General features: G+C 41.2%; 1 protein-coding gene across 1 annotated transcript in view; it reads left to right on the top strand.

Annotated features, from left to right (window-relative positions):
- Positions 1–2,547: 2,547 nt before the first annotated feature.
- The window catches only part of PTPN11 (protein tyrosine phosphatase non-receptor type 11), a 92,200-nt gene continuing 76,196 nt past the window's right edge, over positions 2,548–18,551 (top strand). Inside the window, exon 1 of the mRNA XM_004429964.3 lies at positions 2,548–2,713. Coding sequence (XP_004430021.1) covers positions 2,700–2,713 — 14 coding nt within the window. The 5' untranslated portion in view covers positions 2,548–2,699. The remainder of the gene's footprint in view (positions 2,714–18,551) is intronic.

Below are 18,551 nucleotides of genomic sequence, written 5' to 3'. Positions count from 1 at the left end.
TAACCTAGACTGGGAGAATCAGGTAAGTCTTCCTATCCCAGAGGAGATGACTTCTAGTTTGAGATCTGCGTAGACTAGAGTTCATGGGGAGGGGGGTCACATAGTACTCTCTAGGGAGGGGGAGCAGATTGTTTAAAGGCCCTGAGCTGGGAAAGGGCATGGCATATTGAGAACAACTGAAAGTCATTCAGCATGACTGGGTCATAGCGTGGTGGGGAGAGTGGGGTTGGTGAAGTGAGCAGGAACCAGATCAGGTGGTTGTTAAAAAGTTTTTTGACTTCAACCTAAAAGCAATGAGAAGCCATTGAAGTATATGCAATGTAGGGAGTGACTAGTTCCGCATTTTAGATTACCCTGGCTATTATGTGGAGAATGGATTGGAGAGGGCAAGCGTGCAGGCTAAAATCCTTTAGGATTTTCTTTGAGTCATCTAGGTGGCCGGGATTTAGGAGGAATGGAAGGAAACAGCCTGGGCAACTGTTCATTGAATGCCTATTACCTAAATTAAATTGGCATATATTAAAGACAATTTTTGTAAGGATTTTTTTGTAACAAGGCTAAAGCAGTTAGCACACTGCATGTGAGTTCTTCATATAGAAGTGTCAATGCAAATAATCCATAATCAATCTATAAATCAAAATTGGGGTGAGTTTATTATGAGCCAGATTTGAGGACCATATAGCCCGGGGCCTTCCTTCCCCAAGGAAGGAAGGGCACCAAAGAAGTGGGGTGTACGGAGCAGTTATACACGGTCAAAGAGCATGTATCACATATGATTGCGATGTCCCTTTACAATAATCACAAGATTGTCCTGTTGGCACAGCAATTGATGGACACAGCAGGCATCAGGTCTGCTGTCTTGATGGGCACAGCAGGTACCAGGTCTGTTGTCTCAAGTTGGGTGGTCACAAGATGAGGACAGCAATCAAATCCTAGCCTAGGGAGAAAAGCTTATCCTTAAGGAAATGCCAATGTGGGGGAAGTTACATCCTTATCTTAAGGGCATTTGTTCTTGTCTTCGGGGACGTGGTAAATGCTTAAAGCAGATATACAATGCATGTTCAAAAGCCACATCAGGCCCTTTTGGAAAAACAAGGTCAGGCCAAATTAGTTTTACACCAAATGGCTTCCTCATATACTCCAATATGTCCTATTGCTTGCCATTTATTTATCAGAAGTGAGCTGGAGAGCACTGGGAGGAAAAAATGAGGGTTTTGTAGCCACATAGATGTAGGTTCCAATTCTGACTCTGCCACTTACTAGATCTGTGACCTTTAATGAGTCACATGGGCCTTCATCAAGTAAAAACTCTACCTTCTCATTCTGGTTGGAGCCACCATCATCTCCAGCCTGGAATATTACAGAATTCTAGTATTCCGAACTGGTCTCTCTGTTTCCAACCTTGCCCTCTTGATCTGATTCCTTAGAGAATATCTTAAATAATAATTTTAAAAGGTAGATTATAGTCCTCCTCTGCTGAAAATCTTTCAATGGCTTTCCATTTTACTGTTCATTTAAATAGCCTATAGGACTCTATACTATCTCTACCCCTTTCTCACCTCATCTCCTGCTACTCTCCCTTCACCCCTCCCACTTTCTACTGTGCTTTAGCTAGAGATCCCTTCATTGTTCTTCAAATAGTACAGGAGGCAGCCTCCTGCCTCAGAGCCTTTGCACTTCTCTCTCCCTGTGCTTGAAATGCTATTCCCTCGAGTTATTCCCATAGATTGCTCCAGCGTCAGTTCTTTACTCAAACGTCATCCTCAGTGAAGCCTTCCCTAACTACCCTAATGAAAACGATAATATAAAGGGCTATGGAGAAAAGACAAGAAAGGAGGGTACGAGTATTATCTTGAGTATTTTACTTATCTTGATTACTGTAGCTCCTCCCTCGAGAACACAGGCACGGGATTTTTGTCTTTTCTGTTCATATCCCCATAATCTAAAACAGTGCTTAGCAGATAGCAAACAATCAACAGATGTTTAATTGTAATGAAAAGACAGCGAACAATTACAAAGCACTTACTAAACAGGCCAGGCCTAGTTCTAAGAATTTTACATATTTAATTTCCACAATCCTACGAAGAAAATACAATTACTATCTTTATTTTACAGAAATGAGGGAATGGATGAAACTGAGGCTCAGAGAAATTAAGCAACTTTCCCAAGGTTACACAGCCAGGAAGCAGAGCGGCGATGTGTGGAATGAAATGAATGAAATTCGCTTTGGCAGTCGGGGATGGAAACTGACACGGTGGAAGCGGAGGCATGGGTTCCCGGGAGCGCGTACAGCACTGAGCGCGCGGCGCACGCCCTGCGGCCAAGGTCTAAAGGAGGACGTCGAGGTGCTTTGGGAACTGCGCGGCGGCGGCCCCACCGAGCCACCGGACTGCCATCACCTGCCGCCACTCAGTCCCCGGCGGACTGGAAGCAGGAAGTGGCGGCGGGCGTCGCGCGGGGTGACGTCAGAGTGGCGCCGGCGGCGAGGGGCGGGGGAGGAGGAGGAGCGAACGGGACTCGGGGGGCGGCTGCACAGTCTCCGGGATCCCCAGGCCTGGAGGGGGGTCTGCGCGCGGCCGGCTGGCTCTGCCCCCCGTCCGGTCCCGAGCGGGCCTCCCTCGGGCCAGCCCGATGTGACCGGGCCCAGCGGAGCCTGAGCAAGGAGCGGGTCCGTCGCGGAGCCGGAGGGCGGGAGGAACATGACATCGCGGAGGTGAGGAGCCCCGAGGGGCCCGGCGCGGCCTCGGCCCGGCCCCCGCCGCCTGCGGTCAGCCCCGCCCGGGAGGGGGCGCCCCGGCCGGGCTTCGGCCCGCGCCTGGGGTCAGCGGGCGGGCCCCTCCCGACGTCCGCGCCCTCCCGGGGCCGGGGGCCTGCGCCCGCCGCGCCCCCACCCCTCGGGTTCCCATTCATTTCCTGCCTCCCCGAGTTCCGGCTCCCGCAGCCCGGGGGATGCCCGGCAGGACGGGGGCAGGTAGAGCCGCCGCGGGAACGGCGGGCGCCAGCGGCCCGGCTCGGCGCCGCATTCCTGACCCATTGCCTCATGAGAATTGCCTCATGGTGATTCCGAAATAACCCCGCTCGCTTGGGGAGGCTCCTCGGCCCGGGACGCGGGAGGGAAGAGGAGGGAGTGGCGCGGGGCCCGGCCCCGGCGGTCGGGCTGCTCGGCGTCGCTCTGCTGGTCGCGCGCTTTTGGGGGCTTCGCTCAGCATCCCTGACCCCTTTATGTGCCTCTTTGCATCTCCTTCCCCCCACCCCTCACGTGCCAGAAATGGAAAAACTGACTGTATCTGCAGCTATTAGAAGTATTTCCTTCCTCTGCACTGTTCGCTTTGAGAGATGGGAGGGAAGGGAGCTGTATCTCTGGTTATTGAATCCTTCACCACAACCTTAAAAGTCAGGTAACATTAATCACCCCCGATTTACGGATGTGGAAACTGAGGCTCAGCAATAACATGCTAGTAAATGACAGGACTTGACTCTGAGTCATAAGGAGGATTAGCGAATTAATGAGATCTTTTGCAAGTGCAGGGTAATAATACCACTAATAGCCAACACTGATTTAGCTCTCACGGTAAGCCAAACACATTTAATCCTCACAATAACCGTTTGAGGTAGGTACTAACGTCTCCGTTCTAAAGATGCATAAACTGAGTTTCAGAAGTTACGCAACTTGCCTAAGGTCACTCAGCCAATAAGTGGTGGGGCCAGAATCCCCACTGTTAATCACCATATTGCTATTATTCTTTTATAACTATTGCTAATCATTTGTAGGCCTTAATTTTGTTGTTCAACAGTAGCGTGACGTATTGTTTTCCGATAATGATCCTGCTGTTTTGTGTCCTACTCTTTATATAAGATTCACACATAAGACCCATTGTTTAATCTTTTCCTTAATTGTCCTGTGAAGGTCACTATATTAGACATTTGAAAAACTATTTCAAGCTATTGGGGTTATTTGAATGAGAGACTTTTCAAAATGTTAGGTATGTCTTCTCAGGATATACCTGCACGTTATTCATTCGTGGAACTGGAATGAAAAGAGGGAGAAAAAAGAAAACTGAAAACTCTTAGGACGTGAGTGACTTGGACAGGTCTGTTGGCAAGTGCTTACAGATCTGGGTAATATATAACTGCATTTCAGCAGAACAGTGTATAGCCTCAAATGTTCTAATTCTTTAGGGAGTTTTTAAATAAAACAGTTGTCTATTCTTTAATCTGTCAAATAGTCATTGAGCCTTTTGTTCCTTGTGTCTGCTCTTCCAGACAAGTAAGGATCTGCTTCTTTAGGAGACAGAAAGGCTGGGGGCTGGGTAGGGAAGGGACTGGGTGGTAAGAGACCCTGCATTGTCCAGCTTGTTAGTGTATAGGCCGGGAAGTGTGGGTATAGCCAAGGCAGCAAGTGGTAAAGATGACAGTTTGAAATAGAGTAATTCCTCCTCCTCTCCAGCCCTGGTGTTTCTTACTCACCTATTACAGAAGAGAAATGTGTGCTACCTGAAAAGTCAGATTATGCACATAACACACATAATTGGGAATTATTTATTATTATTTTTCAGATCGTAGGTCTGTGTTCTTATTTTTTTAACCAGCTTTATTGAGGTATAAATGACATGCCATAAGTTGCATATGTTTAGGTGTGTAATTTGATAAGTTTTGACATATGTATACACTCATGAAACTGTCACCACAATCAAGATAATGAACATATCCATCACTGCTTGTGATGTGTCCTTGGGCCTTTATAATCCCTGCCTTGTTGTCAGGCAGCCACTGTTCTGCTTTCTGTCACTGTATGTTAGTTTGCATTTCTTAGAATTTTATATAAATGGAATTTTGTGTCTGGCTTCTTATGCTCAGCGTAATTATGTTGAGATTCATTCATGTTGTAGTGTGTGTCAAATAGTTCATTACTTTTTATCACTTAGTAATATTCCATTGTATGGATGTACCGCAGTTTATCCATCCACCTGTTCATGGACATTTGGATTGTTTCTAGAGTTTGGCTATTACAAATAAAGCTGCTCTGAACATTTGTGTACAAATATTTGTATGGACAAACACTTTCATTTCTTTTCGGTAAACACCTATCAGTGGTATGGCTGGATCATATATTAGATGTATATTTAACTGTTTCAGAAATTGCCAAACTGTTTTCCAAAGTGGTTATACCATTTGCATTCCCACCAGCAGCATATGAGAGTTACAGTTTCTCTACATCTTTGTCAACACTTGGTATGGTCAGTTTTTAAATTTTAGCCATTTTACTGCATATGTCATGGTATCTCATTATAGTTTTAATTTGTATTTTCTCTGGTGACTAATAATGTTGATCATTTTTTCATGTGTTTATTTGCCATCTGTATATCTTCTTTGGTGACATGTCTATTTGATCAAATATTTTCCTCCTTTTTAATGTAGTTGTTTGTTTTCTTGTTATTGAGATTTGAGAGTTCTTTCTTGTGGATACAAGACCTTTATCAGAATTGCAAATATTTTCTCTTAGTCTGTGGCTTGTGTTTTCACTTTTTTAACCATCTCTTTTGAAGAAAAGAGGCTTTTCATTTTGATCAAATCCATTAAATCCAAAAATTTGGTCAAATTTTTTTTATGGATCATGCTTTTGGTATCATTTCTAAGAAATCTTTGCTTAACCCAAGGTCTCAAATGTCTGCTCCAAGTTTTATAGTTTTAGGTTTATGATCCATTTCGAGTTAATTTTTGTATATGGCATAAGGTATGGATACATGTTGTCTTTTTTGCATGTGGATATCCACTTGTTCCAGCACTGTTTGTTAAAAAGCCTGTCTGTCTCTACTGAACTTGCACCTTTGTTGAAAATCAGTTATCCATTTATATGTGACTCTATTTCTGGACTCTCTTCTCTTCCATTGATTTGTCTCTCCTTATGGCAATACCACGTGGTCTTGACTATTGTAGCTTTACAACAAGTCTTGAAATCAGATAGTGTTAGTCTTCCAACTTCGTTCTTCTTTTTCAAATTATTTATTTATTTATTTTTTTGTGAGGAAGATCGGCCCTGAGCTAACATCCATGCCAATCCTCCTCTTTTTGCTGAGGAAGACCGGCCCTGAGCTAACATCCGAGCCCATCTTCCTCTGCTTTATACGGGACACCGCCGCAGCATGCCTCTACAAGCAGTGTGTCCGTGCGCGCCCGGGATCCGAACCGGTGAACCCCGGGCTGCCGCAGCGGAGCGCGCGCACTTAACTGCTTGCGCCACCGGGCCGGCCCCTCAAATTATTTTTAACATCAGTATTAATTCATTCAACAAGTAGTTACTGATAAAGCAGGATAAAGCAGTAAGATAGACAAAGATTATTATTCTTATGGCTGAGAGAGAGAGAGAGTAGGCAAGCACATGAAGAAATATGACAATTTCAGGTAGTAATAACTGCTGGCAGGGAAAAAAAAACCAGCAATGGGGAGAATGTGGTTAGTTTTGATAAGAGGTTTAGGAAAAGTCTCTGAGGAAGTGATTATATGAGTTGACTCCTGCCTGACAAGTATTATTCTGAATTTCGTTGTGCTTAATTATCAAAATAATTCTTTTTGATTCGTGTGTTTAGAGTTGAGGTTTGTATGCATTCAGTAGTTAAAATGTCGGTGTATGCAGTGTACGGATACCTGTCAACATCACAGGTAGGGAGAGGATGGCAGTGAGCAGTTAAGTGACTTCCCCCGGGTAATTTAGCAGTGGTAGTACTGAAGTTAGATTTTGAGGTTGCTTGTCTGCCCTGCTGTGCCTTGTTCAGCTGACAGAACTGGCTGTATCTCCAAGTCTTCCTTCAGCATATGGTACATCCTTTACATTGGCTTTCCTTCCTCTGAAAGATAATGCGCGATGACTTGAGCTGAGAGGAGCAGAAAATTTAGCTTGCTCTCAGGCTCTAGGCTTTTGGTTTATCTATTCCAGGTCAAGTACATTTTGTCCCAGGCTGTCCTGGGTGGCCATGTTTGTTTATCTCCTGTGGGAGTAAATAAACTTGCCTTGCTGAAAAAGAACAGTTCTATGTCTTTCCAGTTGAAACTGGGATGCCCTTATTAGTGTTATGTCCCAATGTAAGCTCAGGTTTTTGGCCAGAGCTGCTCAAATGCAGGGGCCGCTGCTAAGATGACTTACCTTTCTTGCATGGTCAGCGTGGAGACTGTTACAGAATCGCACAAGATCCTGGAAAAGCAGAGCCAGCCCGTGTTTGCGTTGTTACTAGTGGGCCCCGGTGTACTTGGTTAGGCAGCTCCAGAGCAATAGAGGACCCTGTGCTTGGTCCTCTTTCCCCTTGGGGAACACAGACAGCGCTTGCCGTCCAGTGCTGACCTTTTTACGGGAAGGCAAGGCAAATACTGATGTTTGGCAGGCTCTGTGGGAGTTGTGGGCTGCAACCAAGGGTTTGGGACCCCTGAAATGGAGTCAAACACCCTAAAATGCAGCCCAGTTCCTTACTGAGTTTTGGAGGGTTGTGAGCATTTAACAAACTTGTATGTGTGATAGTCCTTGGCAACCCTGAAATATGAAAGGTACAATTCATGTCTGCAAGGAACATTGAATTTAGAGAGAGAGAGACAGACTTGTACACCAGCTTCAAATGAGTTTGATGAAGGTAATGCCAAATTGAAGTTGAAATTTATCAGTATAGAACATACTGTTTAGAATACCTATATACTTGTTTACTGATGTACACATACATACACACTGTATATATGTCTTTCTGTACACACATACATATATCCACACATGCAATATGTTTATTTTAAAGATACTAGGCTACAGATCCAAGTCTCCATCATCCCATTGACGCACTCTCGTGAAATATTGATCCATTCATTCCAGAACTATTTATTGTGGGATTGCTAAGTGCCGGGCACTGTGCTAGGCATTGGGTGTTCCAGGTTTTAGGAAACAGCAAGTGTGAAAGTGCTGAGGCAGGGAAGTTCTTGGACTGCTCGAAGAACAGAAGGGAGCATGTGGAAGAGCTGTGAGACTGGGGACATAGGTGGGGATTTGACCACACAGGGATTTTTAAGGTTCTCAGTGTCGTGTGGACCACGCAGAGGAGTTTGGATTGTATTTTAAGAGCAATGCAAAACCATAGAAGGATGTGATCAGGGGAGCAGCATGAGCTGATCTATTTAAAAATATCCCTCTGGCTGCTGTGAAGGAAGGATGGTAGGAGGCCCGAGTGGACTCGGGGAGAGCAGACAAGCGAGAAAGGCTTTGAACTAGGGTAGAAGCCATTTGTGGAAAAACTTTTGGAGACAGTTTCCTTTTATTGCCTTGTCATCAAAGCAGAGAGGCTGACCAATCAAACTCCGCGAGAAGATAGTAATTTATAAAGATGTAGCTATCCACTACCATTAAAAAGCTGCCTTAACTTTTTTCTAGCCTCTGTTACTTAGAATACGTGTCCCTGTTGATCGCCCCTTCTCCATGAGTTATCCTTTTCCTCTAGAATATTAAAATTTAATTAGAAAAGAGGAATATTCTTGTAATCTGCAGAAGGTACCAAACTATAAACTTTCTCCCCAAGGACAAAGATAATGATTTTTCTGGAGCAGTGGGTAAGAAAGTTTTACCCAGCATCACTTTATATTTAGGCAAAAAACTGAAATTAGATTTTGAATTTCTAGTTTAAACTCCCTTCTTAGCATAGCAGCCTTGAGAATAAGTTCCTGAAATTATTGGCCTGCTTGACTGTTTCCCCACATCACTGGGGGAGGGGGATGCACAGATAAAACAAAATATTCAGCATCATTGTATTTTCTTTTTTGGTTCATCAGCATTTTTTTTTTTAAACTCACTTGACATAAATAAGTTCCTAGCCTCGGAAAGCTAAGCCTTTGCAGAAGCTGCATTCACTAATGAGGGATTTAGATTTCTGGTGTGATTTCCCAGCAGATAGTTGGGTTTATAAACTCTTGCAGGGATTCGCTTTCATTTCTGCAAGCCCGCTCAGCACAGGGCTCGTGTGTTTTAGACGTCGATTTGAGGCTCTTTTTCACAAGTGTTGGTGTTGTGTGTGTGTGTTTTCAGTTCTTTCTGTGAGAGGGGTGGTAGTCACCTGGGCCATGTTATGACCTGAGATGCTTAATAAGTAATAGACAATGCCAGAGGATGGCTGGTTAGAAGGGGTTGTCAGGGGCTGGCAGGTTTGCAGGTGTTAGAATGAGCAAGAGGAAGACGCTCTTTCTCCTTCTCCTCTCCACCTGTGACTTTTTCTCCACGTCCCTCCTCTCAGTGTCTTTTATCCTACCTGTTTTTTCTTCACCCCCTGAAATTCATTCAGTCAAGGTCATTCATTAGGTGCCTACTGTGTCTATACGAGGAGGACTGGAAATTGATCTGTTTCCTCTCATCCTGTCTAGACCCACTGTGTTAATCGCCTTGTGGATAAACCCAAGTGGAGTCATACTAATTTGCGTTTTTCCCCTCCTTTTAGGTAATACAGATGCACTTACATTCTTTTTTTTTCTTTTTTTGGTAGAATAACCTTTACTGTTTGAAATCGCACTAGGTGGGAGATGGGGGCAGAGCTTAGAGATGTGTGGCCTCAGTCCCTAATATTACAAGTGTTTATGATCCTCGAGGCCAGCTCTGTAATATAATATTAATTCTCTTAACTCCAGTCTTCTTTACTCTCCCTCACTGAGATCTCAGGGGTTGAATGAACTCCTTATTAGTGATAAGCATGCTGCAAATCACAAAATGTCAGTGATCGAACACAAATATTAAACATATAATTGGGAAAGAGTTTTTGGTAATTACAAATGCTTTTTGGAAAAAACAGCTAAGGAAGGAGAGTTTACAGTGTATCAAAGCTCAAGTCAATGGGTTACGGACCTTTCAATTTCTAATTATATGCTATTTGAAATAATGTAGGGACAGCCCCTGAGACATGAAGGCAAGTTTATGGAAAGGCACGGTAACATAAATGATACATATGTCAAAGTGGCTTATGTGAAACTGACATAATTATGCAGGAGAAGAATCGATTCTGCATATCTTCCACCAGTAATAATGATGACAACAACAGTGATAACTAATGTTTATTAAGCCTTACTCTACTGTCCAGCCTTTGTGCTAAATGCCGGTTACTAAGATTCCTCTGTAAACATCACTCTCCTCTGTTCACTCTTAATAATATGATAGGTATAATTATAAGTTGTAAGTGGAATAATATAATTTATTTAATAAAAGGGTAAAGAGGCCACCACCTGCCTTATCTCCTGTTGCCAGTCTACCTGATGGGTGTCGGTGGTGGTTCCTAGCCTCACCTTCAGCAGCAGCGGTCACTTTTATAGTGTCCCTGGGCATCAGCAGGGTAGTCTCTGTAAGTGTTATTTCTATAAAATATGCAAAGGTGAGAACACAGGGTTATAATAGAAGACCATTCTGGATTCAGAGTCCTGCCTTAGAAATTTTTAGAAATAAACAGCAGAATGTAATGGTTAAAAGTTAGATTTCTGGAGTCCACTTTGCACACTGCTACCTGTCAAGCAATCAGTAAATGTGGCTGTAATTTTAACCAGCTGTAATATATAATAGCCAAGAAATTATTTTTTCCTTGCTATCAGAGCTAGTTCATAATTGCTGAAAAAAATGTGTTTGTAGTGATATAAACATGGAGACATTGGGGCCGGCTTGGTGGTGCAAGCGGTTGTGTGCCTGCTCCGCTGCGGTGGCCCGGGGGTCACTGCTTCGGATCCCGGGCGCGCACCGACGCACCGCTGGGCAAGCCATGCTGTGGCGGCGTCCCATATAAAGTGGAGGAAGATGGGCTCGGATGTTAGCCCAGGGCCAGTCTTCCTCAGCAAAAAGAGGAGGATTGGCAGATGTTAGCACAGGGCTGATCTCCTCACAAAAAAAAAAAATGGAGAAATCTTTTTTATGTTATAATTTATGTTTTTATTTAAATAGAAAATATTAGTAGTAGTAAAAATATAAATCTTTCTCCTCGTTGTCTCCGTACTCTCTCTTTGATGTAAATTCTCATCTGGCTTATTTATTTTATTTATTTCTTTTTTTGATGAGGAAGATTTGCCCTGAGCTAACATTTGTTGCCAGTCCTCCTTTTTTTTTGCTTGAGGAAGATTGTCCCTGAGCTAACATCTGTGCCAGCCTTCCTCTGTGTTGTATGTGGGATGCCGCCACAGCATGGCTGATGAGTGGAGTATGTCCACTCCTGGGATCTGAACCTGCGAACCCAGGCTGCTGAAGCAGAGTGTGTGGAGCTTCAGCCGCTACGCGACTGGGCCAGGCCCATCTCTGTCTTATTTACTTTCTTCGTCCTGCCATCTCTTTTTAGTACCTACTACAGTCAGCTTCAGGGTTAAGGATGCGTAACTTACTGATGGTGGAAGTCATGCTGGTGACTTCAGCAAATGGATTTATCAGAAATTTGTATTCAATATAAACAATTTTTGCCTTTTTATTTGGAGTTAGGTTTCAAACTTAGAGAAAAGTTACAAGAATAAGAATAGCACCAAAAATACCAATATAAATAGAATACCATTTACCCAGATTTACCAATGTCAGCATTTTATCCCATTTACTTTAACATTCTGTGTGTGTGTACATACACATATAATATTTTATAATGTTTCTCCTGAACATTTTGAGGGTAGTTAGGTATACCATAGCCCTCTACCCCTTAATACTTCAGTATATATTTTCTAAGAATAAGATTATCCTCATTAATTCTTAACTTGAGCAATTTTACCATTGATAACAATACTTGTGTCTCATCTGTTGTAGTCCAGCTGTGCCAGTTGACCCAATAATGTCCTGTATAGAACTTTTTCCCTCTCCCCTACAGAATCCAGTTATATTTAGTTGTTAGGTCTCCTTAATCTGGAATATTTCTACAGCCTTTCTTTGTTTTTTATGATAGTGATTTTTTTGGAGAGTACACCTCCTCCCTTCCCCTTTTAAAACAGATTTCTCATTTTGGATTTGTCTGATGTTTCATCATTATTAGATTTAGCACTTTCAGGCAGAGTACTGCATAGGTGATATTGTGTGTTCTTGGGTATCATGTATGGAGGTACATGATGTCCGCTGATCATGTTAATCATCCTCAGTGACCACGTGGTCAAGAGTTTGTCCAGTTTCTTCGTTGTATGATTACTATTTTCTCCTTTTAAACTAATAAGCAGTTGATGGGGAGACAGTTTAAGACCATGCAGATATCCTGGTCCTCCCACAATTTCTCTCTGGATTTAGCATCCATTGCTAATTCTTGCCTTATCCAGTCTTTACCATGATGCTTGCTAACTGCAGATCAGAAATGTTTAAAGCTATCCTTCAGCTCTGTACAGGAGTAGCTTCTTTTTTTTAATAGATGCTGAAATGTTTTTTATGCACTTTGAAATATTTCTTTTTTTTTTAAATTTTTTTTTTTTAATTTTATTTATTTATTTTCCCCCCCAAAGCCCCAGTAGATAGTTGTATGTCGTAGTTGCACAGCCTTCTAGTTGCTGTATGTGGGACGCAGCCTCAGCATGGCTGGAGAAGCGGTGCATCGGTGCACACCCGGGATCCGAACCCGGGCCGCCAGCAGTGGAGCGCGCACACCCAACCTCCAAGCCACGGGGCTGGCCCTGAAATATTTCTTTACAAATTAAATTGCAAATTGTGAAAACATAAAACTGTGCCTTATCCTCAACTTTTTTCAATCCAAATAATTAGGAAGGAAAGCGTAATGTAGTATTTTATGTTTTTTTCTTGCTGTGATAGCTGGCCTTATTTAATGTTTAGAAAAATGCAACTCACATTAGTAAATAAAAATACATGTATTTCTTTAAAGTATTTATGCTTATTGGCTTTATTGAAGGGAGAAACAAATTCAGAATATAGGTGTGATTCTTTTAAATGCACTTAATAGAAAAAAAATTATATTTTCTTCTGAGTCATAAATTAAACAAAGCTTAAAGCCAAACAGTTGATATTCTACCAAAAGCCTGGTAGAATGGTTGCTAAACTTTGTAGAGGTGTTTATGACTTTGGTTCTTTTCTTCTACCATCCAGTATGATAGAACTTTCCAGTTGTATCAGTTTATATATAAAATTTCATTGCTTTAAATGGGGTCTGTTTAAAGGGCTGTGCAGTGTAGTCTACTTTAGCTGGTTGTAGTGTAGAAAGAACTCTGAGCAGCTGTTTTCTTTTTTAAATCTATGTTTGTTATTATGGTTACCAACACCTGCATGTTTACAAGTGAGGGGGACAGAACAACACTGGGTGAAGTGCTGTAAGGGTACCAGTCTGGTAACAGAGACAAAGAGAAAGAGACCAACCAAAAATTCTCCCCGCTGATGTTAGCTTAGTTAAAATATCAAAATTTGATGTTTCCAAATACATGAGGAGGCTTTGGGGCAAGCTTTTGGCTTGTGCACAGGTGCCCTAGACCTTCACTTTGGAAATGCAGTAGCATACAGATAGGGGAAAATATCCTCCTCAGCACCCCAAATCGGGTAAGAATCGACTGAGTAATAGAAATAATCATCTCCCCACCTGCACTCCCGCCCCGCCTTGCCCCCCCAAATAAAGAGCTGGCCAGTTTGAAGAGAGTCTGTGCCTCTTTCTGACCGTGCAGGAGTTGTCTTTGTGACACCACCTAGGTGGGATGGGGACTGTGGCCGTGGGAGAGAGCAGTGACGGGCTCACCCCACGCCTGCTCTCCCTCTTCTCTTCTCGCCACACGTATTTATTAACGAGTAATGTGTTAGCCCCTTTGCTGGGGGCTGGGGGTTCACATTGGTGAGGAAACAGACAGCTTCTTTACCCTCACGAAGCTGCTGCTCTAGCCTATAAGCTGGCCGTTGTGGAAATGTATGAGGAGACTGTTGGTATCACCCAGGGGGAGCACATGGTGCATTGAGAGAGTGGGATGGGGCAAGATCTGACTGTGGTGGCGAGAAGCACGTGCAAAGGCTGCGTAGGGCACACGAGGAAAACAGAGAGGTCACCAGAACAGGATAGTGAAGTAGGGAACACACCTTGCAGGGTCCTGTTAAATTCTGTCACTTTATTCTAAGTATTTTATGCTTACTAAAAACTAAATTCCTAGTTCCAAAGGTGAAACTCTAAGGGCTGATTCTGTGCTAAGCATTTTATATGTATTAATTTATTTCCATCTCACAACAGTGCTGTGAATTGTTTTTCTAGGCATAGCAAGAAACCCAGAAGCCATAAAGGAAAAATCTGATAAATTTAACCATGCCCAAGATGAATTTCTGTGGGGGAAAAAATACCACAGAGTAAAAAGAGAAAAAAGCCAAGACAAATATTTGCCACACACATAATAAAGAATCACTTTCTGGTTATACAGGAGCTCCTATAAATCAGTAAGAAAAAAAATCCGGTAGAAAATGAACAAGGACAAACTGATAACTCAACGAAAAGGAAAAAAAGTGGTCTGAAAACTTGAAAAAGTGCTCAGTCTCACATAGAAATGCAAACTAGGTACCGGTTTCCGTAAATCAGATAGACCAAGATGAAAAAGTTTGGTAATATATGTAGTGTTGGCAAAAGTGAGAGGAAGCAGGGGCTTTTCACATTTATGGGAGTCGAAACTGGTACCTTCTTTTGAGTACAGTTTGGCAAATTCATCAGAGTTAAAAAAATCTCTTGACAAAGCAATTTTATTTCTGAAAATTTAATGTATAGATATACTTGTAAAAACGTGTAAAGATGATTGTAAAGGATGTGTTCTGCTGCATTATTTGTAATAAAAACCTAGGAATAATATAAATGTCCTACAATAGGGATTAAATTATGGATGGTACATTCTTACAATGCAATATTGTATAGCCACTTAAGAGAATATTTATATTCTGATATAGAAAGATCTTCACATTTTCGTAATTGAAAATATTGGGGTGTAGATCCGGAGAATTCCGTCTGTGTGTGTGTGTGTGTTACACAGGCAGGCATGGAGGGAGTTGGTGTTTGCATGCATGCACACGTAGGTAAGTATATATATGTATATGCATGAGACAGTTCTTAAAGATTAGGAAACTGGTAACTGTAGTTCTGACGAGCGCAACTGGGAGTCTGAGGGAAGCCTGGGCTTTTTCTTTGAATTTGGTGCCCACCTGTGCTATTATAATAAATGAATTAAAAAGATTTTAGAAAGTTTATATTTGTCTTCTCAACAAGATCCAAAAGGACGTTGATTCTGTAAAAAATTGGAGCAGCCTGAAGTAGCTAGCTGAGATAAGGAAAGATCAAATGGGAATGAAAAACAGGATAAGCAATAAAAGATCTTGATAGAAGTGTACATAGTGCACTTGAGGCTGCCATCACAGTGGTGAGGATGAAGACAGACCTGAGAAATTCTCTTAGAACCTACTTTTAAAATAGAAAGAAGGGGCCCGCCCAGTGGCGTAGTGGTTAAGTTCACGTGCTCCAGTGGCCTGGGGTTCACGGGTTTGGATCCCTGGTGCGGACCTGCACACCACTTATCAAGCCATGCTGTGGCGGCGTCCCACATATAAAGTAGAGGAAGATGGGCACGGATGTTAGCCCAGGGTCAGTCTTCCTCAGCAAAAAGAGGAGAATTGGCAACAGATGTTAGCTCAGGGCCAATCTTCCTCACAAACAAAACAAAACAAAACAAAAACAAAAACCCAGAAGTAAGAGTTGACGATGGTGACAGTAAGGGAACAGGTCCACAGATAGATCGTGGCAGGCCAGGCAGGATGACCGGTATTTAAAAATGCAGTAACTGCTGAGCCTGCAGTAGTTCATTTAGTGAAGACTAGTGATGGAGGACACTGGGAGAGAGCAACACTTCACCTTCCATAGAGGGGAGACAAAAATTATTTTCTTTTCGTTCATTTCATTAACCCAATAATTGTGGGTTTAAGGGTATTTTTGAAATACTACAATATAACCATCATTCTAAGTTTAAAATAATTGGAATCTTATGAGAATTAGGAATAGTGTGTCTGCCTTCCGTATCATGGAAGTAGCTGTCTTTATCTGGTAGAAGTGTTATATTTGCTTCATGAAAGGAAGTAGTAAGTTTTCCTTTCTTTTTGATTCTCTGGATAATTTATAGAGCATTGGGATTATCTGGTCTTTGAAAGTTTGGTAGAATTCTGTTTTAAAGTCATCTGGGCCTGGTGCTTTTCTGTGAAATAGTTTTTTAATTTCTTTCTCTATTTTTCTATAGAAATTGATTTTCCTAAGTTTTCTTTCCAGTGGAATCAATTTTGGTAGTCTGTATTTCTCTGGAAAATTATCCATTTCACCTAGATTTTCTAATTTATTTGTACAGCAGTCTGCAAAATAGTCTCTTATTTTTTAAAATTTCTTCTGTTTCAATGGTTATTTCCCCCTTGTCGTATCTTATTTTGTGTATTTGTGATTTCTCTTGTTTTTCTCCCTGATCAAGTTTACTAGTGGTTTGTCTATTCTGTTAATTTAAATAAGCAGAATTTTTATTTATTAATTGGATCTACTATTTTTTCTTTGATTTTGCTTTTATCTTTATAAAATATATTTCCTTTCTTGAGCTATCCTTTGTCCTTTTTCTAGTACTTTTTTTGAGCTGGGACTTTATTTTTATTCTTTTATATTTTTTATTAATGTTAGTGTTTGGTGTAGTGAATTTTCCTCTGATGACTCCGTTAGATGTATCACATAGATGCTGATATGTAGTGTTTTCATGGACATTATTTCTTACAAATTGTGTAATTTAAGTTTGTATTTCCCCCTTTTTTTGTGAGGAAGATCAGCACTGAGCTAATATACATGCCTATCCTCCTCTTTTTTCTGAGGAAGACTGGCCCTGGGCTAACATCCGTGCCCATCTTCCTCTATTTTGTATGGGACGCCGCCACAGCATGGCCTGACAAGCGGTGCATCGGTACGTGCCCGGGGATCCGAACCTGGGCCACCAGCAGTGGAGTGTGCGCACTTAACCGCTACACCATGGGCCGGCCCTGTATTTCCCCTTTTACCCAAGAGTAGTTTAATGGAAGTTTTTAAAATTTTCAGGTGGAAGGACTTTTCTGTTTTTTGGTTTTGTTAGTGGAGTTCAATTTCATTGCATTGTAGTATTGTATTGTGTAATATTTCTACTTTATGGAGGTTACTGTTCTCTTTGTGACCTAATATATATGATCAATTTTTATGGAGATGCTCTGGACACTTGAGAAAAATGTCTATTCTGTGTCATCAAGGTGTGGAGTTCAATATATGCTCATAAGATCTACGCTATTATTTATGTTGTTTAGATTTTGTATCCCCTTACCTATTTTTTTGTCCACTTGATCTATCTGGTATTGAATGTGGTGTATTCAAGTCTCCTATTGTTAGTGTGTTTTTAATCTATGTTTCCTTGAATAGCCTGTAGTTTTTGCTTCATAAAGGTGGTTGCTGTGCTGTTTGGTACATAAATATTTGTAAGTGTTGTGTATTCACTATGGATGGTCAGTCTCTTTTAATAGATAACAAACTGATTCATATTTATTGTTATGACTGATAGGTTTGGTATCAACTCTATCATAATATTTTATAATTATATGTATTGTGTTTTCTTTGCATTGTTTCTCACAAGATGTATCTTCTGTACTTTTTTGTTGAAAACAGCTTTTTCAGGGGTATTTGAGAAGGTTTGTGTTTTTGTTCTAGTGGTCACCTTTGTACTTACACCTTTTTGAATGTCCTTAGCCCTCTGTTTTCTTATTTAACTTTTATTATCTGGCTCATCAGATTTTTTTCATTATCCTTTAACACCATCTTTTGCCTATTGCCTATACAACGAGTTTTTTTCTATTTTCCTTCCCCTTTTCCCATTTTCTAGTTGCAATATTTCTACTTTGTCACAATATATAACTGTTGTACGTTAGTTTTCTGCCCTCTTTCCCATCTTTGTTTTAGTCTTACACATTCATTTATATATTCTTAAATGCTCACCATCAGTTATTTTGTGGATATTTCTTACCATTTAGTTACATGAAGCTTACCCTCTAGTAGATTGATCAGAAAAGACTGATAAGTACAGCATTCCCTTAGTTCTTGTATGTTGAAACCTGTTTTTCTATAGCTTTGATAGTTGAAGGATAACTTGGCTGGATATCAAATTCTTGGTTTATACTTTCTTTGATTGAGTTTTTAAAAAATGCTGTTCCATTTGTCAACTTGCTTTGTATGTTGGCTTTGAAAAGTCTGATGCTAATCTATTTTGTTTCCTCTAGTAAGTTATTTAATTGTTTTTCCTGGAGGCATTGAGAATTCTTTTTTCCTTTGTCTTTGAAGTCTAATAGTTTCATTAGAATATGTGTCAGGGTGATTGTTCTGTGTTAATTTTCCCAAGGACCTAGTGGGCCCTTTCAGTATATAGGTTCTCATCTCAGTTTATTTGTTTTGTCAATTTAGTTTCAAATATTAGTTCTGTTCCATTGTTTTGTTTTTCTAATTTTCCAGTTATATGTATGTTGTTTCTTCTTTGCCTGTTTTTGATATTAACCACTTTCTCTCAGATCCTTTTTACTTCTTTCTTCATCATATTTTTATTCTCTTGGTTCT

Source organism: Ceratotherium simum, chromosome 35 (assembly GCF_057802395.1).
Source record: "Ceratotherium simum simum isolate JZ-2026a chromosome 35, ASM5780239v1, whole genome shotgun sequence".
In the NCBI taxonomy this organism is placed as follows: domain Eukaryota; kingdom Metazoa; phylum Chordata; class Mammalia; order Perissodactyla; family Rhinocerotidae; genus Ceratotherium; species Ceratotherium simum.
This window is presented reverse-complemented; position numbering and strand designations above follow the sequence as displayed.